General features: G+C 43.9%; 2 protein-coding genes and 1 pseudogene across 3 annotated transcripts in view; 2 read left to right on the top strand and 1 right to left on the bottom strand.

Annotated features, from left to right (window-relative positions):
• Positions 1–175: 175 nt before the first annotated feature.
• On the bottom strand, positions 176–16,861 carry muc5e (mucin 5e). Its single transcript, XM_084702008.1, has 44 exons — positions 16,846–16,861; positions 16,526–16,579; positions 15,854–16,079; positions 15,416–15,545; positions 15,153–15,216; positions 14,903–14,985; positions 14,531–14,735; positions 14,260–14,382; positions 14,015–14,135; positions 13,722–13,857; positions 13,563–13,637; positions 13,380–13,449; positions 13,086–13,223; positions 12,801–12,950; positions 12,490–12,584; positions 12,178–12,310; positions 11,714–11,960; positions 11,536–11,576; positions 11,303–11,391; positions 11,042–11,196; positions 10,764–10,902; positions 9,972–10,076; positions 9,691–9,885; positions 9,082–9,154; positions 8,178–8,344; positions 7,776–7,932; positions 7,503–7,613; positions 7,161–7,290; positions 6,976–7,001; positions 4,317–6,887; positions 3,979–4,176; positions 3,643–3,884; positions 3,321–3,507; positions 2,948–3,203; positions 2,601–2,773; positions 2,386–2,455; positions 2,149–2,261; positions 1,855–1,886; positions 1,594–1,744; positions 1,403–1,440; positions 1,152–1,259; positions 985–1,024; positions 650–758; positions 176–550 (listed from the first exon to the last, which is right to left on the bottom strand). Exons 1-44 carry the CDS (start codon positions 16,859–16,861, stop codon positions 385–387), a joined length of 7,908 nt encoding a protein of 2,635 aa, XP_084558134.1. The 3' UTR covers positions 176–384.
• A 4,531-nt stretch (positions 16,862–21,392) lies between these two features.
• LOC146276414 (mucin-6-like) lies at positions 21,393–23,943 on the top strand (annotated as a pseudogene).
• Positions 23,944–25,557: 1,614 nt separating this feature from the next.
• Positions 25,558–27,965, top strand: part of slc2a13a (solute carrier family 2 member 13a) — a 25,774-nt gene continuing 23,366 nt past the window's right edge. Inside the window, exons 1-2 of one of the 2 annotated variants that reach the window (XM_084701156.1) lie at positions 25,600–25,695; positions 25,774–26,110. In XM_084701156.1, the coding sequence (XP_084557282.1) occupies positions 25,600–25,695; positions 25,774–26,110 (433 nt within the window). Of the gene's footprint in view, positions 26,111–27,965 lie in introns of both variants that reach the window. The other variant, XM_084701155.1, reaches the window with a different exon arrangement.

Below are 27,965 nucleotides of genomic sequence, written 5' to 3'. Positions count from 1 at the left end.
TACAGGACAGTCCAGGGGTTCCCATCAGGTCTGATAAGTTGTCAGAGACAACTTGAGTGTCATAATCATTAAACCAGACACACGCCAGGCCCAAAAAAAGAGAGTTAAATCATGCATTTAGAAAACCTTTAAAAAAATGATCTTCTTTACAATAAAGATTTAATGTTTCGTTTCCATGAAATTAAAATGTGTCCACATTTTGATCAAAGCAAATTTAATTCATACAATTACGAAAAAGTAAGACAGGTGATCTTGTTCAGTGCTCATATTGTGTCTATCTACGTAAATCAATGCTTTAAATGGTGCAGTTGGGATAGAAACAGCTGCTACTTCTTGTCCTAGGTTCCTTAGAACAGCCTCTGGGTTGAGGAGCTGCTGGCAGCTTTACCTCAGCACAGGGCAACCCTTGCAGTGACAACTGGTGATATGCTGATACCGGTACTGTCTGGGTCCCTCAGAGCACGCTAGGCTTATATTCTTCCACTCATAGTTCTGCTCTCTGCAACACTGGCACTGTTCCACCTGGATCAGCCCTCCAACCAACACCCAGCTGGGGAGGAGAGGAACATGAACATTCAGACAGCTGAATCAACTGTGCTCACATGAAAACGATGGCCCATGTTATTGGTGATTTACAGCGCAATCTCACCTGGTCTCAGTGTCACACTGACCCTCACAGATTGGCAGTCGGACGGTGGCACTGCAGTTGTTCAATGTGATGTTTGCGAACGATAGCCTTGGGGCACATGTCTGGTTACCTGGATTAGAGAGAGAGACAGACAAATAATATTATTGGATTAATGGATTTAACTACCAAATATTGACATGACTACCCACAAATTCTAACCGTTTTCTTACCAGTCAGCATGTGTCAACAGTGGATAGTTTCTTGATGTAGCCACCGTTCAACTTTGAGACGTAGACAGTGAACTGTTTTTCCTCAACCACTAGATGTCAGCACTAAACTATCTGAAGGAGACTTACACGTGTAGCAGCAATGTCGATCATCCCACACTCTCCTCTCCTGAAAACAGATCAAAACAAGGTGTTCACATGGTCTGGTGAAGGGTTTAATAACCCCACAACTGGAGTGTATACAGTTTGTACAGTACTGAATTTAATGTCTCGTGGTCAAAGACAGCGTTGTGTACCTGGGGGCATTTCTCTTTGGGACAAGCCCTGGTGTTTGTCTGAACGCCATTCCTGGTACAACTGAAGGACACACAGGGCTGAGCAGGGTCTGTCCACGTGTCTCCAACCTAACCGCACACAACACAGACACGCACAACAACAGACAACAATCACAAAACAGACCACCAGACGTGAATAAACTGATAATGTGCAAATATATATCACATATTAGTAAATAATATGAAATGATATACATCGGAATGTTGCTTACCCTGTACTCCATTCCATCGTGAGAACATATCTTCTCAACTGCAAGTGAAATGTCAACGAGTGAGTTCTGTTAATGAACCTTCCAAATCACATCTAGCAAAACATTCTCGACATCTACACGTGCAAAAACACTGCTGGGTTCTCAACGTCAGATTTGAAATTGTAGAAAGGAGGTGTGTGGGGTGTCCGTACCGCAGACTTGTTCGTTGCAGCAGCCAGGAAGCAGCTGTGAGCTGTGGCTGCAGAGGGGGGCAGGAGGGGGAGGAAGGGGGACGCACTCCTCGCTTTTCGTCTGGTTGTTACACGTGCACATGTGACAGTTGGACTTCCATCTCTCTCCAATCTGGGACACACAGACACAGAGCTTCAACATCCATGTACTTTACACACGCACACACACACTTAAAATGCAAATGATGCATAAACAGTGATAATGCATGTATCAACTCTCACCTGCTTGGGCTCTCCAAGAGGTCCCTTACAGGCTGAAAGACAAGAGGAAGGGGGGACATTGAATAGTACCACGACCAATACAAATAAAAACTGTATATAGAGAGATGAACAGAATAAATTGTATTGCTAATATGTATTAGTCTTAATCAAATATTTAAAATATATAAATCTGTCATATCTGAAGGTAAAATATTTGTATTGACAGACGCAATCAGTGGTCAAACAGGCCTGATGTACAGTACTGCACATCAGGTATAAAGGGCTTATTGTTTTCGACCCCGCTCCTGTACTCACGGCTGCATGGAGGAGGCACACAGGTGCTCCTGTGTTGCTCCGCTCTGAGGAGACCGACGGGGCAGAAGCAGCCACTTTTCATCCCCTCCAGGACCTGGCCTGGGACAAGCTCACTGGAGCAGGGAACACAGGCCCATCAGAGAGACACATCACAGATGCAGAAAGCCACACGTTAATGGACGATCCCCCAGAATGAGCAGACTTCCACTGATTAAGAAACAAGGCTCTCTCACTCACCCTGCACGACAGAAGCTGTCCAGCTGGCTTCGACACTCACTGTAGATCAGCCCCGCTGAACAGTTCACACCTGAAACAAATAGCCAACCCTTAATATGTACCAGAATATTTTATAGAGATGTTATAAAAGTTAATCAACAATTATATTCTGATCATCCACTATCATGTCAACCACATTTATGATGTTTAATGTCAGGGTTTGCTTGTTTTCTTACTGCAGGTGCCATTGGTGAGGCCTCTCCAGTCCACACACACGTCCACCTTCTTGCACTCATCTGCAGCATGCTCCAGAGAGGAGCAGGCCATGTTCTCGATCTGACACGAATCAAACTTACAGTTCGTCTCAGAAAGACTGAGGTTCAGCCGTTGTCTGCACTCTGCAAACACCCTACAACACGCAACAGACATCCACAGACACATCAAGCAAATAATGATCTTATACTCAGGGCAGACTTGATTCACGTTAGCTGAAGGGTTAGGGTCAGGGCCATGATATCAATGGACCAGTCCCAAATGTGTGAAATTTATGGCATCTTAAATTATTAAAGTACATTAAACTTACGGGTGCTGGAAGAGGTCACAGAGCGTGCTGCCAGGGCAAGGAGGGGTTGTGCTGGCTGGGATGGTCGTGGCGGTCGTGTTTGGCCTGGATGTAGGTGGGGTGGTAGGCGGCGGGTAACAGGGGACGTCCCTGGGTGCGGAGCGGCAGTCGGGCTTCAGAGGGTCACTGATCACCCAGTCATAGGCCGTCTTCTCACAGCAGGAGTCCTCCTCCATCTGGCCTCCTCTACGCACGCAGGAGCCCCCACCACACACACCTGGCAGACACAGACACATGAAGCTGGATGTAGACACGAGCTGAGCTCACACACAAACGTCTCACTCACAGCGACTGAACAGAGGCACGCACAGGCTGCCTCGACACCCGCACCTACCGCATTGTCCCTGGGTGTTGTTCTCAAAGTGCTCCATAGCAAGGGTGACGATCAGAGTGTTCAATGGAGAGAGAGAAAACTGGGAGCGGATCTCACTGATGTAGATGGAAACGATGTACCCTGTTGTCTCAAACCGTATGCCCTGGTCCTCATAGGGTGGCATGACGACCACTTGGTTCAGGGTAGACTGTGAGAGAAAAGGAGAGAGAGAGATGTAGAGAGGGCGAAAGAGAGATGGGGGAGAGCGTGAGGGGATGTGTGTGATGGATGTTACCACCTGTGTTTGGAAAACAGCCATATCTAGGAAGTAACTGAATTGTACCTCAACTCTCTCCTCGTCTGGTGCAATGTTCAAGGTGGCAGTTGTGTTTCCATATGTCACGATGACGCCTTTGGTACACGAGCCCATCAGGCCCTCAATGCAAAAGTAGTTGTCAACGGCAACCGTGAGGTGGTGCCGTGGCGACCTCTCTTCTACCAAGATGTAGGTGCAGTTGTCCAGGAAGTCATAGGTCACGCCCTGGAAGGAGATGTAGTGGGGGTCACCGTATACATCACAGCGACCTGTCGGGAGAAAAAGGTAGACAGTAGGATGTAACTGAACAAATAAAGAGAAATGAACAAGAGAAATTACGGAAAGAACTAGAAGGACACTCACAGTTACACTCCCAGAATTCACAGCATTCATGTTTGATCTTGACTGCTTGTCCTCTGGGGCAAATAGGTACAGTAGATGGGGCGTCACAGCGGATTGGCGTCACCTCAATCTTCCCGTTCTTACAGATCTTTGTGGAGCATTCCTCCTTCCACTCCTGACCATTCAACCAGGTCTGGTTTCTGAATTGGTCCACACAGTCTGGAGCCACAAGGAGATACAATCATTAATAAATAAACCATGTGTCTGTGACTATGGCAACCTACATCATAACGTTAAGAAGTGGAGACATCTGAAACACTAGCTATGTAACTAGCTATGTATGTGAAATTATAATTTACCTCCAGAGGTTGTGGTTTCTATTGGGGTTTCTGTTGTTGTCACCCAGTCGGGTGTAGAAAGTGTATTGGGGCTGGGTGGTTCAGTAAGGGTTGTTGGTTCAGTCGTGTAGATTGTAACCTCCGTTGCAGAAGTTGTGGTTGATGCTGTTGAATGGTTTGAAGTGGTGGGGGTTGAGAAAGCTGTAGGCGATGAAGGAATGCCGTCTGATGGTTTGGTTGTCATGGGTGAGGTTGTTTTTGTTGGTCCAGTTATTATCGTGAAGTCTGTTGTAGATACAGTTGTGGATTGTGTTGAGGTAGTAGGTTCTGTTCTGGTAAACTCTGTAGTTATAGGTGTCGTGGAAAGAACAGTTGTGGTTTTGGTTGATGTTAAAATTGTTGAAGCTTCTGTTTTTGTGGTTGTAAGTTCAGGTGTTGTAGATTCAGTTGTTGTGTAGATCGTTGTAGGTTCAGTTGTTGTAGGTTCAGTTGTTGTAGTTGTAGATTCACTTGTGGTTGTAGGTTCACTTGCTGTGGACGTAGGTTCAGGTGGTGCATTTGTAGATTCATTTGTTGTAAAAATTGTTGTAGGTTCAGTTGTGGTTGTAGCTTCAGTTGTTGTGGTTGTAGGTTCAGTTGTGGTTGTAGGTTCAGGTGTTGCAGATGTAGATTCAGTTGTTGTAAAGATAGTTGTAGGTTCAGTTGTGGTTGTAGCTTCAGTTGTTACAGTTGTAGATTCAGTTATGATGGATGTGATATCAGTTGTTGTTGTAAGTTCAGTTGTCGTGGTTGTAGGTTCAGTTGTTGCAGATGTAGATTCAGTTGTTGTAAAAATAGTTGTAGGTTCAGTTGTGGTTATAGCTTCAGTTGTTGTGGTTGTAGGTTCAGTTGTTGTGGTTGTAGGTTCAGTTGTTGTGAAAATAGTTGTAGGTTCAGTTGTGGTTGTAGCTTCAGTTGTTGTGGTTGTAGGTTCAGTTGTTGTGGTTGTAGGTTCAGTTGTTGTGAAAATAGTTGTAGGTTCAGTTGTGGTTGTAGCTTCAGTTGTTGTGGTTGTAGATTTAGTCTTTGTAGTTGTAGGTTCAGTTATGGTTGCAGGTTCAGTTGTTGTGGTTGTTGGTTCAGTTGTCGTTGTAGCCTTGGTTGTGGTTGTAGATTCAGTTGTTGTGGTTGTAGGTTCAGTTATGGTTGTCAGTTCAGTTTTTGTGGTTGTAGGTTTATTTGAGGTTGTAGGTTCAGTTGTGGTTGTAGATTCAGTTGTTACAGTTGTAGATTCAGTTAAGATGGATGTGATTTCAGTTGTTGTTGTAGGTTCAGTTGTCGTGGTTGTAGGTTCAGTTGTTGCAGATGTAGATTCAGTTGTTGTAAAAATAGTTGTAGGTTCAGTTGTGGTTGTAGCTTCAGTTGTTGTGGTTGTAGGTTCAGTCATGGTTGTCGGTACAGTTTTTGTGGTTGTAGGTTCAGTTAAGGTTGTTGTTTCAGTTGTGATTGTAGCTTTGGTTGTGGTTGTAGTCTTGGTTGTGGTTGTAGGTTCAGTTGTTGTGGTTGTAGGTTCAGTCATGGTTGTCGGTTCAGTTTTTGAGGTTGTAGGTTCAGTTGAGGTTGTAGGTTCAGTTGTGATTGTAGCCTTGGTTGTGGTTGTAGTCTTGGTTGTGGTTGTAGGTTCAATTGTTGTGCTTGTAAGTTCAGTAATAGTTGTAGGTTCAGTTGTGGTTGTAGCTTCGGTTGTTGTGGTTGTAGATTCAGTTGTTGTGGTTGTAGGTTCAGTTGTTGTGGTTGTAGGTTCAGTTGTGGTTGTAGCTTCAGTTGTGGTTGTAGATTCAGTCGTTGTGGTTGTAGGTTCAGTTATGGTTGAAGGTTCAGTTGTTGTGGTTGTTGGTTCAGTTTTGGTTGTAGCCTTGGTTGTGGTTGTAGGTTCAGTCATGGTTGTCAGTTCAGTTTTTGTAGTTGTAGGTTCAGTTGTGGTTGTAGGTTCAGTTGTGGTTGTAGCCTTGGTTGTGGTTGTAGGTTTAGTTGTTGTGGTTGTAGGTTCAGTCATGGTTGTCGGTACAGTTTTTGTGGTTGTAGGTTCAGTTAAGGTTGTTGTTTCAGTTGTGATTGTAGCTTTGGTTGTGGTTGTAGTCTTGGTTGTGGTTGTAGGTTCAGTTGTTGTGGTTGTAGGTTCAGTCATGGTTGTCGGTTCAGTTTTTGAGGTTGTAGGTTCAGTTGAGGTTGTAGGTTCAGTTGTGATTGTAGCCTTGGTTGTGGTTGTAGTCTTGGTTGTGGTTGTAGGTTCAATTGTTGTGCTTGTAAGTTCAGTAATGGTTGTAGGTTCAGTTGTTGTGGTTGTAGGTTTAGTTGTTGTGGTTGTAGGTTCAGTTGTTGTGGTTGTAGGTTTAGTTGTTGTGGTTGTAGGTTCAGTTGTTGTGGTTGTAGGTTTAGTTGTTGTGGTTGTAGGTTCAGTTGTTGTGGTTGTAGGTTTCGTTGTTGTGGTTGTAGGTTCAGTTGTTGTGGTTGTAGGTTTAGTTGTTGTGGTTGTAGCCATGGTTGTGGTTGTAGGTTTAGTTGTTGTAGTGGGAATAGTTGTGGGGGTGATAGTTGTTGTTGATGCAGGACCTAGATACAGTGGTTAGACATTTAGTACTACTGCACTCTACCAATTTCTCCTTATAAAAATGTATTATCAGTTGTTTGCACTCACCACAGTGAACTGTTCCCTCCTCACACTTGCTAAAATCACAAGGGCAAATTGTAGTAATCCAGCATCACTTAATTACAATTAATTAAAATTAACTACAATGTAAGTTAAATAAATGTTTTTTTTGTCAGTATCAATGACGATACAATGTCCCACATCACTGAGACAGACTGCACACAGCAATGACTTACCAGTTCCCCACCTCTGCACCAGGAGGAAGCACAGTGTCATTAAAATAACAACTGCAGTTCCTCAAAGTGGAACACTCCCTGGTGTTCTCATCATAGTATGGCATCTCCTCAGAACATCTCGGGTAGCAACCTGTGGTACAAAGGGAAGAGCCCTTTATGTTTTAGGTGTACTGGTTAAACTATGAAAAATGAATCCTTTTACTTTTGCAATAAGATTTCCAAGAAATCAGTGATCCAATATGAAAGGATTTGGGACCTTGTGTACGGGATTTGTCACAGGTCCATTTGTGTTTAATGAGAAGTCAAGAATCTTTAATTTCTCCAACGAGTGGGTTTTCTTACCTTCCAGCTTGCCAGTAAAACGATTGTTTTTGCCACAGGTCTTGACCTGCCCACATGGCTCGTAGTGCCAGCTACACTGACCCTGCTCATTGTAGTAGTCACAGTACACAGCTGTGAGGGAGACAAGCCAAGAGAACTGTATTAAGTATTTATTGCATGAAGAGAATGTCAAGCCACTGGCTCTCAAACACATATACAGTACAAATGAAGGTTTAAATCCCAGTCCCAGTTGTTTTATTTTATATTTATGATTGTTTGCGTTGCAATACTTACGACACAAGTCAGGCGTTCTCCAGCGGACGCAGACGTCGTGGGAGTTGCAGGCCTCGGCATAGGCTGCCACAGCCGTGCAGAAGCCCAGGAACTTCCCCTCAAACTCACAGGAGCAGGACTCCTGCACACAGGCCTCGTAGTAGGGCTCTGGGTCCACCTGGGGAGTAGAGCAACACACCAGCGGGTTAGAACTCGGCCCAGACATTGGTCAGTTAGTGAATGTACCTATCTATTCATGTTTACTGGATGCCAGATCTATACTATATCTCCACTCAAATCAAATTGTAATCACTTTAGTTTAGTAACTAGTCACGTGTGTTGCCATGTGAGGTTGTTTTAGTTGTGAGGTTGTGAGGTCGAATCGGGTTGAATCGTGCGTTGTGTTCCTATGTGTTGTTGCACCTTTATGTGGCACTCCTTGAAGGTGTTTCTGATGATCATGCAGCGTCTCTCCGCCCACGCCGAGCAGTAGGAGTGGCGCTCGCACGGGAACACCTCCTTGGTCACGTCTGAACACGGGGGAGTGGCTGTTTTCCAGCTGTTGCCAAACGTGGCGGCGCTGGACACCACTGATGAAGGTCAAGATGAGATTAATCTTCCCAAAGATAAAGATCGGAGGACAACAATTTGGATGGCAGCAGCTGATACTGAAAACACAGTAGCAGCTGATACTAATAACATCCTGCAGCTGATACTGATAACACACTGCAGCTGATACTGATAACACCCTGAAGATGATACTGATAACACACTGCAGCTGATACTGATAACACCCTGCAGCTGATACAGATAACACACTGCAGCTGATACTAATAAACCCTGCAGCTGATACTGATAACACACTGCAGCTGATACTGATAACACCCTGCAGTTGATACAGATAACACACTACAGCTGATACTAATAAACCCTGCAGCTGATACAGATAACACACTGCAGCTGATACTAATAAACCCTGCAGCTGATACTGATAACACACTGCAGCTGATACTGATAACACACTGCAGCTGATACTGATAACACCCTGAAGATGATACTGATAACACATTGCAGCTGATACTGATAACACACTGCAGCTGATACTAATAAACCCTGCAGCTGATACTGATAACACAATGCAGCTGATACTGATAACACATTGCTGCTGATACTGATAACACACTGCAGCTGATACTAATAACACATTGCAGCTGATACTGATAACACAGAAGCAGTTGATACAGATAACACACTGCAGCTGATAATGATAACACACTGCAGCTGATAACACAGAATCAAGAATCCCACACGCTGCAGAGCTGTTTACCTGATGAGCCAGACATCTGGAGGTCGTTCCTCTCATTGGAGTCAAAGTTTCCACACAAGCCACACACACGACTCTACAAGAGTAAAGCAAGCATTAGAAACCACAGTCAGTCTTCTTTTAACGTATCATTGATTGGGGTTGATGTGACTTTATTGGTAGCATCTACAGCATGTGATCCATAAGCCTTGCCCACTATATGTTGTTTTAATGTGTAACTTGTATAACTGCATGCTCTTATGGGTCTTCCCTTTTGGCACTTGTTTAGCTTTTTCACAATGTATGCTTCATGTTTTGGCTACTTGCAATGTTTGGGACTATCTCGTTGTTATGATCAGTGACCTATGCTCTTTTGTAAAGCTCTCTCTTGGAAGTCACTTTGGATAAAAGCGTCTGCTAAATAAATAAATGAAAAATTTCTATGTATGTTACATGAAAATGTACAGTACATCGTCGAACAACTTCTGAATTAGTTAGGGGTAATTTCACATAAAGAATCTTCAAGACTGGCCGTTCTACAGCCACTTCTATAACTGTACATCCAGGGACACTTTGACATGGATCATGATGAGTAAACAAAACAGAGCTTCGACAGCAGTCCAGAGGCCTCACCCTCCAGCGGTCCTCCAGGAGGACGGTGAGCCGGGTGTGTTTGTCCCAGATTAGGGTGAGGCCGCGGCTGGGGACCGAGACCATGATGTACAGGCCCACCGTGTGGCTGGAGTACACAGGCTCCGCCTCCAAGGACCACCCTCCCTGCAGGCGCCTTGTCACACGCATGTCACTCAAAGTCAGGGTGACCACGCCCTTTCAGAATAAAAGTCATGGACGAGTTAGGTATCGGTAAAGACTCAGGTTGGATGAATAAATACAAATGAATGAATGAGCTGTACCTGCAGGTCCAGCACTATGGCCCTAGAGCAAGTGAGAGCCTCATCACAGCAGGGGACGCTCTCCACTCGAACAGAAAACGAACCGTGGCCGCTTCCGCAATCATCCTGAGAAACACACACATACACACACACATGCACTGTACTTTATCTCATGTTGTCCGGTAATAAATGTTCAGAAAATCACAGCTTGGCAGTTAATTATTACTAAATCCTGCAAATGTTGTTATCTGAGATTTCATGGTGCAACTCAGTGAAGTGATAATACTTACACATCCTGCACAGACCATTGTCCCAGGCCCGAAACACATTTGTTTGAATTGGCACTGTTGCCTAGCCTGATGTTGTCATACTCATAATTGTAGTCAGAATATGAGTCTGAAAACTGTCCGTTGGGCTGTGACTACGGTGCGTGTTTCAACCAAACTCATAAAACAAATGCCTCTTCGCTCAATTGGATAGACCTACAACCAATCAGAGCAACGTAATATGTTGTTTGTTGAAAACGAATTCAACCCAAGGGCTCTTTCGTGACGTTGTTGATTACGTTACTGTTGATCATCTGTCCATCATCGTATAAAGCCCGCCCTGGCAATTTAATTGGTCCGTCCTGATCCTGGTTTTATGTAGTTGTTCCCAATACAAGACCCTCCAGACCCAACTTTCCGGCCCAATTTTTTTGTGGGCGGGGAGAAGTTGGGCTGGCAGCCAGGCTAACTGTTGCCAACTCTCGCTGACAAATCTCCAAGCAGTATTGTATTTTTTTTATTCTGTTCTTTTTTATTCTATTCTCACCTCCACCAGGGTGTACTGGCAGTTGCCGTCAAAGCGATACCATCGGGAGTCGAATGTCTGATAGTGTCCATTCCCATACACCTGGCACTGTCTAATACAGGGCTTCTCAACACAGGTCCACAGGCCCTGACTACACACGCTGGGAGAGGAGCAGAAACAAAAGGTTTTAACATCAACATCAACACCAGAAATAAAATATGTTTTTCTTTTGTAGTATAGAAGTAGAGGAGCAGGTAGGGAAGTGTGTCTGAGGAAAAAAGTTGGTATTTGACACGAACCATGTTCTGCAGTCGCTGTTGACACTCTGTCCAGTTCTGAACACGGCACCGCCGTACACACAGGTGCAGTTGTCCAGATTGACACACGCACCTGTGTGGTCCTCGTACTGACCCTCTGGGCAGAAACATCCACTCTCACAGCTCACGCTGGAGCTCTGGAGGAACAGGACACAGTTATGTGCTTTCGGGAGGTATACAGTAATGTGGATAGATGGAAGACATTCAAATCCATGCATGTTAGTGTTCTCTGAGATGACCCACCACTGGTTTGCTGAGACTGGCGCAGGTCTTCTGAGCTGTGTTGACTGAATAATGGGAACAGTGCACGCAAACTTTCCCACCACGGCAACCTGAGATGAACGAAACAGGATTTTTTCTCAGATTTCTAAGCCAGGATTAAGCCAGGACAATGTGTGTGTAGTGTACAGTACAACCCAAAAATCTACGTAGAAAACAACCAGACAGATTAACATAAACAAACAAAAGTAACTTACCGCAATCCTCAGAGCAGCTTAATTCTCCATTCTCACAAATGCTGCAAAATTATTAAGAAAAAGTATAAAGTAAAAAATGAGAAGAATAAAATTGAATAAACACCATCACAAAATACTATATATAATACAATAAGAAAGACTAAATAATGAAGTTGCTCTCTACAGCACAGTCACTCACCATTGCCGGCCATCAATGACAACAGGACCTGTGGGGATGGAGCTGTCCTGGTGGCTGCAGGGGCACTGTGCCTTGGGGCTGCAGGTGAAGCCCTTGTTCAGGTGGGTGCCCTCCAGGCAGCCACAGCCCTCCACAGGTGCATCCTCCACCCCACACCTGGGGTCGGGACCGGACAGGGAGAGACAGGTGTGGTTGCACGCCTGCATGTTGTAATCAAACTTCAGGTTGTTCTCACAGGATATTTGGGCTGAGAACACACACATGGAAAACAAATATAGTAAAGTAATGAGAACAAATACGCCCATTCGCTGAAACTCAAGCTTTTTAAGAAACCAGTTTGATGAAATGTCAATGATAAAGAGAGACTGGAAAAACATGTTTGTGTGAGTCTCAGAAACAAAAATGTATATGGACAGAGGTGTGTGTTAAGGGGTACAGTATTCATTACTGGCTGTTGTACTCACTGCAGTTGGTAGCTGTTCTCCAGTCACCTACGGCAACACCCAGGTAGGCGCAGGCCTTGGCGTAGTTAGCCAGAGAGACACACAGGCACTGCTGTAGACCGCTCTTACAGTTACATGTTCTGAGGTTGCAATCCTGCATACAGATAGTTAGATATAACGTTTATAAAGAGACAACAGTTTGGCCAATGTTCTAAGTAAAGATCGGTTAGTCTAACACTAATTTCTATAAGGTGAACAGTTACTAAAACACAGAGATGTTGTTATGAAGCGCGGGAAAGTTATTTAGTTGGAGGTTCTGGATATCCTCCTTACCTTAAAGTAAGAGTCAGTTGGAATATGCTCATGACACTTTGCAAATATTCCATTGGGATCTGTCAAGATCGGGCACTTTTCCTCCGAAAATAATTCTGAAGAAAAATACTTTTAGTTTCCATGGGAAGCACTATGAATTTTCATTTTTATATTTTCATTTCCTGACCTGGTATGAGTACTACATCACCATGTCAACCGAGTGAGCAAGCACTGTACTTCGTATTCACCTCAAACACCTCATCATTCACCTCATCAGTCAATCAAATTTCTCAGTATTACTTTCCGATAACGTGAAGAAAGTGGAGCTGTACCCTTGTCAGCATTGATGCAGACTTTGCGTATGTCAGGAGAGCAGGCCCCCACACTCCAGGACAGGGCGAAGGGCTCCGCAGAGTTCTCCACTATACCACTACTGGTAGTGAAGTCATCAGTGGTGTCAGCGTTGTTGTTTCCACAGAGTCCTGTTAAGTAGAGATGCAGATCGTTCATATGAATCAGCATTTCAATTACGTGTATGGCTAGACATAGGCTACAGTATGAACACCATGTCAGAAACCGTGAACAATGTCAAAACGTCCAGGGATTGAAGGAAATACCGTGGGTTTTTCCAGTGTGTGATGCTGGTGGGGTGATATACAGTTGGACTTCAGGGTTCACTTGGACTTGAACCTTCAAGCCAAAGGTGGTCTCGACCTGAACGTACATGGATGACTGCCAGAACACCAGAGCATGCTCTGTGGCATCACATCAAGGTTTACTGTCAGTTCACTTTTAGTTCATTATTCCATAGACATTTTACATACGATTATTTAAAATGATGTTATGTTTGGACATTGAATATAAGTAGATCTGTGTACTGTACTCATACAGATAAATGCTTTATCTCTTACCAGATGTGTGAAGCTCTAGAATATCCATGTTCTCAAATTGCACACTTTTGTGAGAAAATGTGTAGGTATCCTGTATGAGAAATGTACATTTTCAATTACGTTACAGTATGCTCCCATATAGCTATTATTTAAGAGAAGGGAGTTACTGTTACAGTGTTTGCCAAATACACATCTACACCATACCTTGTACACCTGCAGAGTGACATTTTTCAGAGATGATGTCTCAGAGTACTGGATGGATATGGTCCAGTTTACGCCCTGTATATGAATAAGAGGTCATGTTAAAAGTTAATGTCCAAATGGCATGACCGTAAATTGCCTCAGGACAGAACCTTTATTTACCTGTGAAGCGACATAAGTGCACATGCCAGGAACTGAATAGTGTTTTCCATCAAATGTGGTCACAAATCGTCCTTCAATGATGCATCTTGGTGGGCAAATATTTTTGGAGCACTGCCACTTTCCGTTTTGACACACACTGTGGACAAAAAACCAGAATCCCTACATTATGATATGGGTTATTTGACAATAATTATTTTTTCACTATGTTCGGTATCGCAATTGTTTGAGCATTTGCCCAGGAATAGACTACATATGTTGAACAACAGAAGACGTTCTGATGTGCCCTGTCTCACCATGTTTGGCATTTGGTGCTGCGTGTCTGTCCAGGCGAGTAAGTCCGCCCTGCATGAACGCACGGGCAGTCTGACACCATGACACAGCTGTGGCTTCCCACTCGATCATTCAAGACCTTACCTGAAACACATCAACAACATGCACATAGAGCGACAGCACTGACATAACCTGAGGGCTTCAGGGCTGTGTTTGTCCTCTGTGTGTAGCACTGACTGCTTCCACTAAGGCCAAACAGGATACCTACCATCCTGACAGACACAAGTGCTGATGAGGTCCTGCCCGCTGGTCACAGGGGAGGGGCTGGAGCAGGAGGGGTTATATGCGTTACCTTCCTCCTGGTAGACCAGCTCCCCTGGACAAACATCAGCTGCACTCACACAAACAAACAAACAAACAAACAAACAAACAGATTAGCAAATAAACGTTGATCACAACTTCCACCAAAAGAGTTACTTCAAAGATGTGGTTGTTGTAAATAGGCCTAACCTGTTTATTGTGTTTCTTACAATACTTACGATTGCATTTTGTCACAGTTCTCCACGTGAACCAAATAAGGCTGGTCCTTGCACATTTTTGCAGGAGTTCGTTGTAGAAAGAGCATTTCACTGCATTATTTCCTTCAAAGCCATAAACATTCTGGTCACAGAGCGCCAAGTATAGTTTGGAGGACATTTGGCTCCGTACACATTCAATAGCCCTGGACAGAAAATCTCTGCATACCTTGACATCGCAGAAAAACAGAGTATCTAAGATTAGAAACAGATTGCTTGCAACAATACATCACAATGTAAAACAGACGTACATACTACAGTACATAGTAATTTATCAAATGGTGCATCAACACAACAGACATTTTTCTCCATTCAAACAAGACTCTTTCTGCTCACCATATTGGGTGTGCTGAGGGAGTCTTTGGTCTGGCATTTCTCCCCAGACAGGACACTAGCTATTATCAGCCTTTCTCTGTTGTCTGAGGTCACACAGAAAGATCACATTATTTACCTAAGAAGAACTGTGAACAACACCTGCAATAAACATGAGTACATGCACAGAATGGCAACGACTGGGTAAAAAAATCACATTGAGGCAGGGAAAACATGAAGAAACAACAAAATCATGTTGTAATTGTTTACTCACCTACAACATCCTTTGCACCACAGAGCCCACCCATCGCACTGGTTAGCTCCATCTGAAGATTGACCTTTAAGAAAAAGAAGAGATCATGAAACACCAACCACACCTTAGTTTTATCATACCCTTTCTGAAACTGCAATCTGCTGCTTTGAATATGAATCTGTTTTATAATATATATATATTTTTGAGCCTTTATTCATCTTTGCTGCTTTTAACATCTTTACGAACACTCATAACATAAGGTCTACGAGGCAACCATGGCTCACCCAGAGTGAGTCTATGCCACCGGTGGTGCTGTGCCAGGTGACCGTCACGGGCAGCACGGTGCTCCTCAGCCTGGTGTAGATCCCGTACTGGAAGATGTGCTGGTAGGTGTGGTCATAGGGGAGCGAGACACTGAGGAGGAGAGTCACGTTAAAAGTGACATCCAGACCAATGACTTTCACCTTGAGAATTCCCCCAAGTCTGAGTGCAAGGAAGGTTAGTTACTATTCAACTCCTGGCCATTAAAATTGTGTGCATGAATTGGAATACAATTTGGAATAATGGTTAACATAAATTGAGGATGTAGCTGGACCACTTGAAGTGGAGAAAACATTAAAAACAGGGGGGAGAATCCATTACATTCCATCATCCATCTACAGAATTCAACACACGGGATAACTTACAGACAAAACTGAAACACGGAAACATAATGCAAAAACCTTTTCTGTTCCACGAAGACGGTGCCGTTCTGGAGAAGGGTTCTGATCTTGTTGACAACAATCTCCACTCGGGTCAGCAGGCCACTGTCATCCCGCTGAACGGTGACGTCAAAGTCAACCCGGTTGTAGGTGAAGCGTGTGAGGGTGAAAGGGCAGGTGGACCGCACGTAGAACAATGTGCTGTTGTACATCCTGACGACCCCACTGCCGAAGGTCTTACAGGTATCTGACCACATAGACCACAGGAAATCAGGACAATGCAAGGTAATAAACTAGCCTAGGATTCTCACACATGCAGGTCACCTATGTCGGGAAGACCTAACAACCTACTTACTTTTATATGGTTCTGTGGTTAAAACAGAGACAACTGAGCCCAGAACTAAAAAATGAAAAGGTAACAATTAGTTTTGGAAAAATAAACATTGACATTTACATCGGTCTCCTTCCTGCTAAAATATTAAATTAATAAACACAGTGTAAAAAGCTGATGCACAGACTGTGCACTACTTGGTTTACTGACTATATATTGCCCACTTACAGAAGAGACCCTTCAACACTAAAATATGTTTCTGTGTGACAGAGCACCATCACTCCTTACCTGAGAGCATAATCAATGAGACCACCAGCGGCTGTCTGAGAAGAGACATGATGCTTGGAAGTCACCAGTACAGCAGCTGTAGCTCTCTCTGGTCTTCTGTGTGTGTTTCTGACCAGTCAGCTCCTCTCCTCCAGTCCAGGTGAGTGAGAAACTGCCCTGACTCTCTTATATATACTGTACAGTACACCTGTAGACCCCCACCTGCACTTAACCCGTACACAGAAGAACAAGGAAGCAAACTCAAATTTAACGATTAAACTTTTATTGCCATCAATCACAGCAATTACAGGAGATTGGGATACAATGGGCCGTGGAACAAACAATACAGTGAAATAGTGGTTGGGAAAAAATCTGTGGTTATAATACATTTCTTCATAGAGGTTATCCTCTCAACCTCTGAAAAATGACATTCCTTTCCTCACCCGATGTAGTGTTCACATTAGGGTGAATGGATTCATTTCAGGAAGACTGTTTCCTTATAGATGGACAAAGAAGACTACCAGTTAGGAGGAAGAGAATTCAGGGCTTTAGAGTATGGGCTTTGAAACAATACACGGCCTCGTGAGATTGACACACAGTGCGATCAAATTGCAGCCATTTAGTGCAAATGCATCGAGGAACCAAGCAAGTTCAAGTTCAAGTCTTTTATTGTCAGACTGGGCACTGAAGTTCAACTCAAAGCCATCTGTCATTAACATAACATATAAGTACACAGAACATAGATTACATTTATGATGAGCTAAAATATAGTCAATATTGTAAACCTCCTAATACACAATAATATACAATATTCAATACAGTATACTAAAACTCTAAATGCAGATAATACACATAATAACCTATACTGACCTTATAAACCTATACCAACCTAAGACAAGTGAAGTACAATAGTGCAATATTGCTGATAATGCAACCAGTAACTGAAAATGACAGTGTGTAAAGTAAAGAAGTGTATCAGTGTCGATATCAATGTCCATTCAGAAGCCTGAGCATTGACAATAAGCACAAGAACGTTCTTCTCAAGAATGCAAGTACGTTCTTAGGGTTCTTCGGATTAATAAATAGCCACTGTTATTGTGATTTTACAGTTTATTCTGTGGTATCAACGAGGAATGTCCTTGCTGTCCATGTTTAGTTCTGGTATTATTTCATTGTGAGTTACTATTCAAGCGAGTTGTGGTTTTCCCTGAGTTTCAGATAAGAATCCCTTCAGTTGCCTAATAGGTAAAATATTACATCCTTGTCAAACAGGAAGCAGCAAGAATGTAATTGTTTTGTAATGTAAACAAGGAAACTTTCTCAGGAGTGACAAAGCTTTCCAGGCATAATGTGTTGGCATGACGACAGGGAATGTCTGGGGCTGTTGGGAATCATCATCACTAATATGAAAAAGTAACAATATATTAGAGCCATGTATGCTCATCTGAGGTGTATTAAACAGCCAAAAGTGATATTAAATTGGGTAAAACTTGTAAGACAAGTTGGTAGAAGTAGCTGAACCCTAATAGTGTTCTACACAGACATTATACTGTGTATGGTATTAACCATGAAAGTTAACATGCTCATGTTCGGATGACCTTGTTGTTTTGCCAAATCCAAACATGCAGTTATCTTTGGATTTGCACAGGGTCTTTTTCCATCCCCTTAAAAAGTTAATATTTTATTTGGACTAGCCAGACTTAACACGTCAAAACATTTGATGACTTTTTTTTCTTCAAATAATAGTTAAGTCAGTTTATTACAAGCAACAATAAATAGAAACAACAGAAAAAAACAAAACAATTAAATGGTAAATGGACTGCATTTATATAGCGCTTTTCTACCTTAGCGGCACTCATTCACCCATTTATACTCACACTCACACACACACGCACGCACGCACGCACACACACACACACACACACACACACACACACACACACACACACACACACACACACACACACACAAACACATACCGACTTCAGCGAGCTACCATGCAAGGCGCCGGTCTGCCCATCGGGAGCAACTTGGGGTTCAGAGTCTTGCTCAAGGATACTTCGGAACATGGCCTGGGAGGAGGCGGGGATCTAACCGCCAAATTTGCGATTAACAGACGACCCTCTTTACCCCGTGAGCCACAGCCGCCCACAATTAAGCATGAGTGACCCTAAACTAACTCGAAAGCCAAAGAATAAAAATACGTTATTAAGACAAGACTTAAATGTCTCGGTGATAAGGGATGACTTAATAAAAATGGGCAGTATTCCACAGACTATATAGGAGCCACAGCTGAAAAGGCACGGTCACTTTTTTGCATTCGAGTCTGTGGAATGGCTAAAAGGAACTGGTTTGATGATCTAAAGGCCTGGAAGTGTGACACAACATAGTTAATGCAGGTAGGCGACAGCTTGCCAACAAACAATCATACGCCATCTTGGATCTTTATTAATAAAGCAAATTATTAAGTGATACCTTACGATAGTGAGATTAAGACTCTCTGTCTATGTCTCTCTCTCTCCCTCTCTCTGTGCGTCTGTGGCAAGCCCCCAGGCCCCCACCCTTCGCCCCTCGGCTTGAAGCAACGGCCCCGGTGGATGTAGGTGGTATTGCATTTACGGTTAGGTTTCCGACTCTTCCATTCGTTTTTATTTTATTAGGTGCGTTGGTCATGACCCGACTTCATGTGGCGCTGCAGCCGGCTGCAGACGGCTGACTTGAAACAGTGAATTCTGTGTAGACTTTTTTGTCCGATTTGAGACGGCGCCGAGGACACGTCACTGTGACGTTGCCATCAAAGTACCGTGAGATCCATTCGATAACTGCCGGCTGTGTAGCCGAGCGGTTAACCCAACAGCGCTTAATCGGCCGTGACTGACGTCAACGCAGCAAACCACGAGAAGGTGAAATGTCCGACTTCACAGAGCCGCTTTCAACTCCTCCCCGACTGCAAGTGGCCACTTTCGCCGGTCGTTTCATGCAGCCGCAGTCCATGTCGAACCACCTTATATTAACTCTATGGTCTGTGGGTGTGTGTGTTTCAATTATGAAATCTCCTGTCAACTCCTTGATTCGGCGTGCACCGTGACATAGTTCAACAGTTCCCCCTGCTGGAGCCCTCTAGTAACTACAACACTCTCATTCACACTTAACATTATAAAACAGGTTTCACTCCAAAGGGTCCACTCTTAGAGTCCAACTGCACCTGAATGAGAGATCCGGTACTGCAAGTCATGTGTGACTATAGCTTGCTGAATCCAGTTCAGTAAATCTAGCTGCAGATCTTACAGGACGAAGTCTACCAGTCCATTTGTCAATACTTCCACAGGACTTCAAACAATTCACACCTTCTCATTGATTGATATGTCAATGGATTACTGACTGTCAGGTTGATTATGCGCCATTTTAAGACTAGTCCTTTCCTGTGGTCTCCTAATCACTGCTTGCTCTAAGACATCAGACCATGACCAAGACAGTTACCTGTATGATGGAACAGTTTGGAACAGTTTGGAAACATCAGAAAAGTAACTAAGTTGCATAAACAGGTTTGTAATTGTAATTTGGTGAGAGCACAACCATTGTTCTCTCTCATATATTTACATTTTACATTTAGTAATTTAGGAAAAGCTCTTATCCAGAGCGACTAACGGTGCGTGTCCACTACAGCAGAGCGGCGCGGAGCGTCGGCTTCCAATCCATTTTCAATGAAACCGGGCGTTGACGCTCGTGTAGGGCATTGTGGGAGCGTCAACGCCTGGTTTCATTGAAAATGAACGGTGGACACGCACCGTTACAGTAAGTGCAGGGACATTCCCCCGAGGCAAGTAGGGTGAAGTACCTTGCCCAAGGACACAACATCATTTGGCAAGCCGGGAATCGAACCTGAATCTAGCCTGACGTACAATGGTGCCTGTGTCCCTAGATAGCCTTCGACCTGCCACCCCCACCTATGTCCGAGCCAAATATAGGTCACCTGTGCCAAAACATTAACGAACCACCACAAACCACACCCAAATGAAACAAGCCCTATTAAACCCAAAGACGAAGAATAATGGCTTCTACACTACAGTTGCCAACTTCTTAGATTTCCATCTTTAATTCAACTAAAGCAGTACCAGTCATCTGACAGAAGGATTCCGAGATTACACATCCTATTGTCTCACATGGCCGTGAGAACGACGCCATAGTTTATGAACACTACATCGGGTGAGGAGAGGAGTGTCATTTTTCAGAGGATAACATCTATGAAGAAATTGATCATTGTGTAACAAACAGATTTGTTTCCAAAGAGTATTTCACTGTATTGTTTGTTCCACTACCCCCTTGTATCCCATCTCCTGTTATTGTTATGGTGATACAAGTTTAATTGTTAAATTTGAATTTGCTTCCTTGTTCTTTTGTGTGCCGGTTAAGTGCAGGTGGGGGTCTACAGGTGTACTGTACAGTATATATAAGAGAGTCAGGGCAGTTTCTCACTCACCCTGGACTGGAGGAGAGGAGCTGACTGGTCAGAAACACACACAGAAGACCAGAGAGAGCTACAGCTGCTGTACTGGTGACTTCCAAGCATCATGTCTCTTCTCAGACAGCCGCTGGTGGTCTCATTGATTATGCTCTCAGGGAAGGAGTGATGGTGCTCTGTCACACAGAAACATATTTTAGTGTTGAAGGGTCTCTTCTGTAGGTGGGCAATATAGTCAGTAAACCAAGTAGTGCACAGTCTGTGCATCAGCTTTTTACACTGTGTTTATTAATTTAATATTTTAGCAGGAAGGAGACCAATGTGAATGTCAATGTTTATTTGCCCCAAAATAATTGTTACTTTTTATTTTTTTAGTTCTGGACTCAGTTGTCTCTGTTTCAATCCCAGAACCATATCAAAGTAAGTATGGTAGGTGACCTGCATGTGTGAGAATCCTAGGCTAGTTTATCACCTTGCATTGTCCTGAATTCCTGTGGTCTATGTGGTCAGACTACGTGCGGTCCACCTGCCCTTTCACCCTCACACGCTTCACCTACAACCGGGTTGACTTTGACGTCACCGTTCAGCGGGATGACAGTGGCCTGCTGAGCCGAGTGGAGATTGTTGTCAACAAGATCAGAACCCTTCTCCAGAACGGCACCGTCTTCGTGGAACAGAAAAGGTTTAGCATTTTATTTCAGTTTTTCAGTTGTGTCTGTTGGTCATCCCATGTGTTGAAGTCTTCCAATTCATGCACTTAATTTTAATTGCCAGGAGTTGAATAGTAACTAACCTTCCTTGCACTCAGACTTGGGGGAATTCTCAAGGTGAAAGTCATTGGTCTGGATGTCACTTTTAACGTGACTCTCCTCCTCAGTGTCTCGCTCCCCTACGACCACACCTACCAGCACATCTTCCAGTACGGGATCTACACCAGGCTGAGGAGCACCGTGCTGCCCGTGACGGTCACCTGGCACAGCACCACCGGTGGCATAGACTCACTCTGGGTGAGCCATAGTTGCCTCGTAGACCTTATGTTATGAGTGTTCGTCAAGATGTTAAAAGCAGCAAAGATGAATAAAGGCTCAAAAATATATATATTAAAAAACATACTCATATTCAAAGCAGCAGATTGCAGTTTCAGAAAGGGTATGATAAAACTAAGGTGTGGTTGGTGTTTCATGATCTCTTCTTTTTCTTAAAGGTCAATCTTCAGATGGAGCTAACCAGTGAGATGGGTGGGCTCTGTGGTGCAAAGGATGTTGTAGGTGAGTAAACAATTACAACATGATTTTGTTGTTTCTTCATGTTTTCCCTGCCTCAATGTGATTTTTTTACCCAGTCGTTGCCATTCTGTGCATGTACTCATGTTTATTGCAGGTATTGTTCACAGTTCTTCTTAGGTAAATAATGTGATCTTTCTGTGTGACCTCAGACAACAGAGAAAGGCTGATAATAGCTAGTGTCCTGTCTGGGGAGAAATGCCAGACCAAAGACTCCCTCAGCACACCCAATATGGTGAGCAGAAAGAGTCTTGTTTGAATGGGGAAATTTACAGTCTGTTGTGTTGATGCACCATTTGATAAATTACTATGTACTGTACTATGTACGTCTGTTTTACATTGTGATGTATTGTTGCAAGCAATCTGTTTCTAATCTTAGATACTCTGTTTTTTCCGTGATGTCAAGGTATGCAGAGATTTTCTGTCCAGGGCTATTGAATGTGTGCAGAGCCAAATGTCCTCCAAACTATACTTGGCGCTCTGTGACCAGAATGTTTATGGCTTTGAAGGAAATAATGCAGTGAAATGCTCTTTCTACAACAAACTCCTGCAAAAATGTGCAAGGACCAGCCTTATTTGGTTCACGTGGAGAACTGTGACAAAATGCAATCGTAAGTCTTGTAAGAAACACAATAAACAGGTTAGGCCTATTTACAACAACCACATCTTTGAAGTAACTCTTTTGGTGGAAGTTGTGATCAACGTTTATTTGCTAATCTGTTTGTTTGTTTGTTTGTTTGTTTGTGTGAGTGCAGCTGATGTTTGTCCAGGGGAGCTGGTCTACCAGGAGGAAGGTAACGCATATAACCCCTCCTGCTCCAGCCCCTCCCCTGTGACCAGCGGGCAGGACCTCATCAGCACTTGTGTCTGTCAGGATGGTAAGTATCCTGTTTGGCCTTAGTGGAAGCAGTCAGTGCTACACACAGAGGACAAACACAGCCCTGAAGCCCTCAGGTTATGTCAGTGCTGTCGCTCTATGTGCATGTTGTTGATGTGTTTCAGGTAAGGTCTTGAATGATCGAGTGGGAAGCCACAGCTGTGTCATGGTGTCAGACTGCCCGTGCGTTCATGCAGGGCGGACTTACTCGCCTGGACAGACACGCAGTACCAAATGCCAAACATGGTGAGACAGGGCACATCAGAACGTCTTCTGTTGTTCAACATATGTAGTCTATTCCTGGGCAAATGCTCAAACAATTGCGATACCGAACATAGTGAAAAAATAATTATTGTCAAATAACCCATATCATAATGTAGGGATTCTGGTTTATGTCCACAGTGTGTGTCAAAACGGCAAGTGGCAGTGCTCCAAAAATATTTGCCCACCAAGATGTATCATTGAAGGGCGATTTGTGACCTAATTTGATGGAAAACACTATTCAGTTCCTGGCATGTGCACATACGTTGCTTCACAGGTAAATAAAGGTTTTGTTCTGAGGCAATTTATGGTCATGCCATTTGGACATTAACTTTTAAAATGACCTCTTATTCATATACAGGGCGTCAACTGGACCATATCCATCCAGTACTTTGAGACATCATCTCTGAAAAATGTCGCTCTTCAGGTGTACAAGGTACGGTGTAGATGTCTAATTGGCAAACACTGCAACAGTAACTCCCTTCTCTTCAATAATAGCTATATGGGAGCATACTGTAACATAATTGAAAATGTACATTTCTCATACAGGATACCTACAGATTTTCTCACAAAAGTGTGCAATTTGAGAACATGGATATTCTAGAGCTTCACACATCTGGTAAGAGATAAAGCATTTATCTGTATGAGTACAGTACACAGATCTACTTATATTCAATGTCCAAACATAACATAATTTTAAATAATCGTATGTAAAATGTCCTGTTGTCATTGATGGTTGGCAATGGTGAGTCACTGTGCTGTAGAGAGCAACTTCATTATTTAGGTTTCTTATTCTACTATATATCGTATTTCATTATCTTATGGAGTCAGGTGGCTGAGTGGTTAGGGCATCGGGCTAGTAATCTGAAAGCTTCCTGTTCAATTTCCGGCCGTGCCAAATTACTTTGTGTCCTTGGGCAAGGCACTTCACCCTACTTGCCTCGGGGGAATGTCCCTGTACTTACTGTAAGTTGCTCTGGATAAGAGCATTGACTAAATGTAAATGTTCTTTATTCTTTTTTTTTCTTTTTACTTTTTCTTAAACTTTGTGTTATAGACCAATTTTTGGTTTGTAAACTTCGGGATGCGCGCGAAATGTGGTTGCAGAAAACCGGGAAAAGATTGCATTTATAATGGCACAAGGGCCACACGGATAATACAAATAGTTCTATTTAAAATACCAAATACCCAAATACATTTAAGTTTTACTTGTCTATGCACAAAAGTCACTTGACCCCGATACCCTTAAATAGCCTGACAAAGTGATCGGCCAAATCACCTGCTTAACATGCAGTAACCCCCCCCCCCCCCCCCCCCCCCCCCCCTCTTTGTGAGTATCAACATATTATTTGTGTTATCCAAGCTTGTCCTGCAGAGGGAGCCACAATCCTTACAGTTGCCGCTGATGAAAAGGTTAATTCACTGAGCAAAGGTGGTAGTGCTCGCGGCACTAGGGTGTGAGCTTGGATGAAAATAAATGGGGTCTTAAGGGGGTTTACACTTCACGGCGTGCATTAGCCTATAATTCCGACGCCCAGAGTCTGCCATAAAACATTACAACATGGTAATGAGAAAAAGGTAACTAAGCAATAATCCGAAAATGACACCCTTCGTGTGTATACTGTCACGTATGTAAAGTGTTCATTTAGCAGCCGCTTTTATCCAAAGCGGAGCAATTTGACCCTGCGACCACCTATTGATCGGCGGTCAAGTGCTCTTGCCACTGAGCTATTCGCCTCCAATGTTAGTCCTCGAACTGTTCTATCTGATCAGTTAATTAGAGACGAGATGAGACACTGCTGATAATATTGCCATAAAAAAATTGGCTTGGGCCTATTTCTGTGTTGCCTATGCCTACGGACTTGCAAAGATGCTCACCGTACAGCCTTCAAAAGCGGGATAGAGTAAGATACTTTACGTCACATCTACGCGGTCAGTGACGAACTCTCCGCAGACTCCTCCTAGCCTCACCTTCGACTCCTCAATTTTTTTCCATCATAAAACAGAGACGCCCCCACCAGGACCACTGGGATGACACCAATGTAACGAAGACTGATCAACAACTTCTGTCAACTCGATTAGGCTATCCATCTTTCTTTGAATCAAACGGAGAACTTGTTTTGAATTGTATACGTATCACGCACTCTTGGGTGCTTAACTTGAGTGAGAAGAGAGACCCAACAAGATTCTTATTCAACAAGCCAACCAACTGCAGTTCAGTGAACATTTTTCCGACTTTCCCCTATGTCCCGAAAATCGAGCGATAATGACTATAATCTTCGTAGTATGAGCAATCTTATGGGTGAGAAGAGGAAGAAACCGAACGATGGAGGGGAGCGGAGCCTCATCAAGGCTCCATCGAACGCGAGCATCAACAGCCAAGCTGCCTCTGCCGTTAACACAGCTTCCGCCGCCGCTTCGACCGGAGACTTGGAGAGAGCCGCCCGTAAACAGTTCCAGCAAGATGTTACACCTGCGTTTGTTTACGTTCTGGCAGTGTTTTCTGCACTTGGGGGCTTTCTGTTCGGCTATGACACCGGGGTGATCTCGGGTGCAATGCTCTTGCTGAAGAGAGAGATGAATCTCAGTGCTCTTTGGCAGGAGGTGCTCATCTCCAGTACTGTGGCAGCAGCCGCGCTCTCAGCACTAGCTGGCGGCTTCTTAAACGGAGTTTTCGGGCGCAGGGTCTGCATTCTGTTGGCAAGCTTCGTTTTCACTACCGGAGGGATAGTGCTCAGTGCGGCTCCCAACAAAGAAGTGCTCCTTGTCGGCCGTCTGATTGTCGGAGTAGGACTTGGTAAGGTGTTCGAGTTTATAGCTGATCTTTCACCTAGTTGTGCGACAGGTTGTCAATTCGTCAGTACTCTTGTTCAAGCTCCGACAACAATAACAAAACAAACACTTACAAAGTTCTAAACAAGCCAAACTCACTTTTAATCCAACCAATTTTCTCCTTTTCTCCCCTCCCCTCTCATCTCCTTTCGTCCCATCTCATCCTTTCCCCTCCTCTCCCCGTCTCTTCGTCCCTTTCACTCTATCTCACCCGCTCCTCCCCTGCTGCTTCCATCTCAGACCTCCGTAAGGTTTCACGCTGTTAAGCATTCAATCTGAATTCAGTGTACGAATTGTATTTATAGTCGCTACACTTAGGCATGACTCACACCCTTGTCGCTGTCTTTGATTGGCAATGAAGATTGGTGTTCCACGGTACGTAGTCATGGATTAGGCCTTGTGCCTGAGAGCAACAGCACGCGGAGGAATACAAACAGGCAGGCAGGCAGGCAGGCTATTGACAGCTTCTACCCTGCAGTTTACTGTGTAAAGCCTCGAGTTAGCGACAAACCGCGGCAGGTGGCTTTTTAGAATGGCAGCGTTTACTGCGCTACTCAAGTAGAGAAGTGATAACACATAACTACAGTGTTTGGATCATGCACCACATAACGCATAACTTACAGAGCTACTGCATGTGTGGTAAAGTTTGTGCGGAACAGCGCTTGTGTGAAGGCTAGCCTGAGAAGCTCATACTTTGGCCTTCTTTGGTTTAGTGGTTGGTCTTTGTTGTTTAATGCATATGGTTTGTGGTTTGATTCCCTCCTCAGCACCTGTAAAATATGCTTATACTGTAATACATGAAGAATGTATTCAGTGAGTGAGCAGAAGGCCTTCAGATATGACAGGATAGCCCTTAAGCAGGCGCAGCCAATGGCATGCATAATGTGCTGAATATTAAATGAATGTCAGCAGGAAATGGAATGTTAACCTCATACATTTTGTATTTCGTATCACACCTGTTCTTCAGTCGGAGGTAACCCATAGACATACAAATCAACTTTGTTGAGTCACCGTTACTTTGAGCTGTGGCAGCCACAGCAGGTAACTAATGGCTTTGGCTGTGGGTGATGACTGTAACAGTGATATAATTGCAAACCCTTTAACTTTCTCCTCTCCGAGTGACCTTCAGTACATGACACAGACCACTGCTGTAATAATTAAACCCCTCTCCCATCCCAATTAGTCAACAGAAGCGCTAATGAGCAGAGCTGTATTTTCAGAGTGTGGACAGCTCGAGCCGGACACATCGCACATCCAGTCCAATCCACATGACGGCTGGACCTCATAACTGAGTTGCTTAGCATTTCTGGCAATGGTAAAGGTCATCGCAGCTGTTTGTCAGAGGAGGAGAAGATTCTGTACCTTTCACATCTGATATTTTCCCTGTGAGCCTCTGGTTTGGTCCACATCCCTCCAATTACAGCTGGGGGTGGGAGGGGTTTGTCAGGGGGGTGGGGACCAGGAAGGCTTGGAAGGCTGTTAGTGGATGAATCAGTCAGAAGGCTTATTGAAAGGTATTTATTGCTTGAAATACATTTTCTCGTCCTCGTTCAATCACCTTCATCATGAGATTGCCTTGTGAAGGCCAGGTTAACAAGGCCCCAGTCACAGCTTTTTCTCAAAGAGAAAAGCACGTAAACAAATTAAGTGATGAGCCTTTTCAAAGGATGATTGAATGCTCTTGCCTAGAGTGCTGACAGCAGGCAGACAGTGCAAGCCATGGCAGTACAGCCAGAACAGGCGCTCCATTGGCCTGTTGGTGTGTGTCTATAGTGTGTGGAGGGCTGCTGTCCATGGTGCTGAAAGGACCGGCAACTAGA

Source organism: Hypomesus nipponensis, chromosome 7 (genome assembly GCF_054491055.1).
Source record: "Hypomesus nipponensis isolate SF chromosome 7, ASM5449105v1, whole genome shotgun sequence".
NCBI lineage: Eukaryota > Metazoa > Chordata > Actinopteri > Osmeriformes > Osmeridae > Hypomesus > Hypomesus nipponensis.
This window is presented reverse-complemented; position numbering and strand designations above follow the sequence as displayed.